This window comes from Eurosta solidaginis, chromosome 3, assembly GCF_040869045.1.
Source record: "Eurosta solidaginis isolate ZX-2024a chromosome 3, ASM4086904v1, whole genome shotgun sequence".
In the NCBI taxonomy this organism is placed as follows: domain Eukaryota; kingdom Metazoa; phylum Arthropoda; class Insecta; order Diptera; family Tephritidae; genus Eurosta; species Eurosta solidaginis.
The window spans coordinates 187822507-187826196 of NC_090321.1; the positions used below are offsets into that span (position 1 = coordinate 187822507).

General features: G+C 35.1%; 1 protein-coding gene across 1 annotated transcript; it reads left to right on the forward strand.

Moving 5' to 3' along the window:
* The first annotated feature begins 2711 nt into the window (after window positions 1–2711).
* Dnaaf4 (Dynein axonemal assembly factor 4) lies at window positions 2712–3690 on the forward strand. The gene has a single exon (XM_067777870.1). It carries the CDS (start codon window positions 2917–2919, stop codon window positions 3688–3690), a length of 774 nt encoding a protein of 257 aa, XP_067633971.1. The 5' UTR covers window positions 2712–2916.

Sequence of the window (3690 nt, forward strand, 5' to 3'; positions counted from 1 at the left end):
ATGCCATAAGTCGAACACAAATTTACCAATCCTTTTGGTAGGGACATAGATTCTATGACGATAACTGTTTTCTGTAAAAATGGACGAAATCGGTTGAAGCCACAACCAGTTTTTATACACAGTCGACCGTCTATCCTTCCGCTCGGCCGTTAACACGATAACTTGCGTAAAAAACGATATATCTTAACTACACTTAGTTCACGTACTTATCTGAAGTGACTTTATCTTGGTATAAAATATGGCCGAAATTCGACTATGAGCACGCCCACTATTCCGATATCGAAAATTAAGAAAAATGAAAAAAATGCCATAATTCTGTACCAAATATGAAAAAAGAGATGAAACATGGTAACTGGATTGGTTTATTGACGCAAAATATAACTTGGGTGTGCACCTACCATATTAAGTAGAAGAAAATGAAAAAGTTCTGCAGGGCGATCAAAAGCCCTTGGAATCTTGGCAGGAATACTGTTCGTGGTATGCCATATATAAATAAATTAGCGGTAACCGAAAGAAGATGTTCTGGGTCGCCCTGGTCCACATTTTGGTCGATATCTCGAAAACCCCTTCACATATACAACTAAGGGCTACTGCCTTTAAAACCCTCATTAATACTTTTAATTTGATACCCATATCGTACAAACACATTCTAGAGTCACCCCTGGCCCACCTTTATTGTGATATCTCGGAAAGGCTTCCACTTTTAAATAATTTTTTTTTTTTTTAATAATCATTAACACGTTTCATTTGATACGCATGTCATACAAACACATTCCAGGGTTACCCTAGGTTCATTTTGTTAAATGGTGATTTTCCCTTATTTTGTCTCCAAAGCTCTCAGCTGAGTATGTAATGTTCGGTTACACCCGAACTTAGCCTTCCTTACTTGTTTTTTTTCCTAGTCATTGAAAGGCTGGGATTTTTTACATGCCGGTTTTCAAAGAGTTCATGCATCAAAATGAAAATAGCGTCAAAATTAACTTCACGAATATCTTCGTTTTTGGTGAAGAAATATGGGTCAATTTTGTGATTTGACTCACGTTCTGACTAACATTCAGGCTTTATACGGCACTTAGCCTTTCTTTGTGTCATTAAGTCAGCCGTAGTCTCAAATAAGTGGAAGAACTTACTTAATCCTTGAAGTAATTCATAGTGTTGAGAGAGGAATGATAAATTATTGTTATCTAAAAAAAGTAAACGAAAATGTATCTTTTGATTATCATCTATGCATTTCTGCTTTGTTAGGCTCAGTTTTTTAAGACACCACCCATGATTCAATCACAAGAGATTTGCTCGGCTGACAAATTTTTTGACAATTGCAGCCATTTTCCTCCCAAATCGAATTGACATCCATTAACTGTGTTGTTTCTTTGCGATTTTTCGAAAAATATTAGTAGCAGAAATATGAAGCAATCAGTTTACAAATACCCGATAGGTACTGAACTGCATAATTCCTTAGAACAATTTTTTAAATTTTATGATGAATTTATTGATCTATTAGTGTGGCTGAACATAGATTCTATGAAAAGTAAACCTATGAATATACGAAACTTAAACTAATTCAAAATTCATCGTTCAACGTCAAAAACTCGAATAGTAAATCGATTCATTTAAAACTGCCATTAGTACTGATTGCGCATGTTAACTTATTCATTTCGCCGTTAATATTCGTCTCCATTTAAGAATTTGTGGAATCGTTCTATATTTGGAATACAATGTACATATATAATTATTTGATATATTCGGACCTCATGAGGTAGTATCAAACGAAGGTGTTCCGAATATTCCAAATTAACGTTTTATACGGAACACTTCCATGGATACTTTACGGAAAGAGCTTTCCGAAATTTCAGAATAAAAAGGTGAATACTCCCTGTGTAACAGGAGCGCACAAAAGCTTATCTCTTCTGTCAAAGTCAAGGCCGGAATATAAAGTTATAAGACAATAAGCCATTTTCTTTTATTTTTTTTGTCACTTCATGGCAGCTGCTGAGTAGAGTATCACCCAATGTCGGCTGCCTGTTAAAAATCGTCCTATCTCAAAATATTTTTCAAAAATTTGTCACAAAAACGCCCTATATTAGAATTGAGTGAACGCCTTATCTCAGTATGCTTTTCATTAACTCCCTCTAATGTCAAAATGCATTAAATTAATGCTGAGATAGGAAGTTTATGAACCAAATTTTGAGATAGCGTATTTTTGAATAAAATTCTTCAAAAAATTCTGAAAGAATGACCAAACCAATATAACTCTTTATCAATTCACGAAATATTCAGTACAAAACGAATTATTTCCCCCAAAACCTGTGGAATTTACAAATTTATTATCACTACTAATATACTACTAAAGATACTTTTCTACTACAACTTTCGCTGAATGGGATAGAATTATTCCCCATTTTCCTTCGTAAAAGCAACCCGTCCAGATTTTTAAATTTGGAAGTGTCAAGGCTCTGTCATCATTGGAGAACAAACCTCTAGTAATTGAATCATGGACACCACCAATATTCGCCAAAATTTAGGTCATATGAAAAGTGCTTAACTATTATGGAATCACCCCATTGTCTAAATATAAATTAATAGTCATTACAGTTTATGCAAAGGGTTGGTCGTCATTTAGCTGTTCACGCGGCCAAAAGTTTGAACGAAAAAGGAATCAACCTGTTTGGAATTGTTTGATCGATAAGTCTATTTGAACCAACCGACATGTGTTGAAATAAAATTAAACAAATATTTCAATTGTTTCATGTTATAAAATAATTACGGAAGTCAATAACAAATCGAATCGAGCATAAACAATAATAAACAATCAATATAAAACACAAATTCAATTTATGCCCTATCAAATAGACAAAACACACAATATTTGCCAACTAACAACGAGAACAGAATTTGGCAGTCTTAAATCAAACAGTCATGGTGCAAGTAACACAAACTGAGGAGGATATCAAAATAATTATTGAATTGAATCGCTTAATAACGCGTAAACCGGATGTTGTACTCCTACCACAATATATCAAATTTAATAATCCGCCAATATTTTTCGAACGTCATCTTTATAACGAAATTGATGAAGTGTCCAGCTTTTGTCGCATTTTCAAAAATGAAGCGCGTCTCGTGCTCATCAAAAAGCAGAAAGGCATCTGGCCCGAAGTATTTCAGAAGCTTTCCAAAGACGAATTAAAGCAAAAACGTTTAGAAATAACCGATTTGTTAATTGAACGTAATAAAGAGCGTGATAAGGTAGCTATTGAGAGATTCGAACAAAAACGACGCTCTGAAATTGATAAAGAAGTGAAACGTGAAACGGCAATGCGAGAGCGTGTCAAACAATTTCAGGAGAATGCACGACGCGAAGCTCTAATGGTAGGTGTTTGTAAGGAGTCGAATAACACGAAATCAACAGCAACACCTCAAATGCCAATGACAACACCGCCAGCAATCAACAGCACTAATGTAATGGTGGGACAACGTATTGGTACGCCGGTGGTGCGTCCGTGGGCGAGCATCAGAAATAGTGGCAAAATAAATGTCAACTTCACAAAGTTTACATGGAGTACACCGAAACGTGAGTCACAGTTGGGCATACAAAGACCATTTACAATTAGTGACAATAACAGTGGCGTTCGGCAGCAAAGTCAAGAGCATGAGGAATGTGACAATGTAAATGATTTGAATGCAACAGATTAA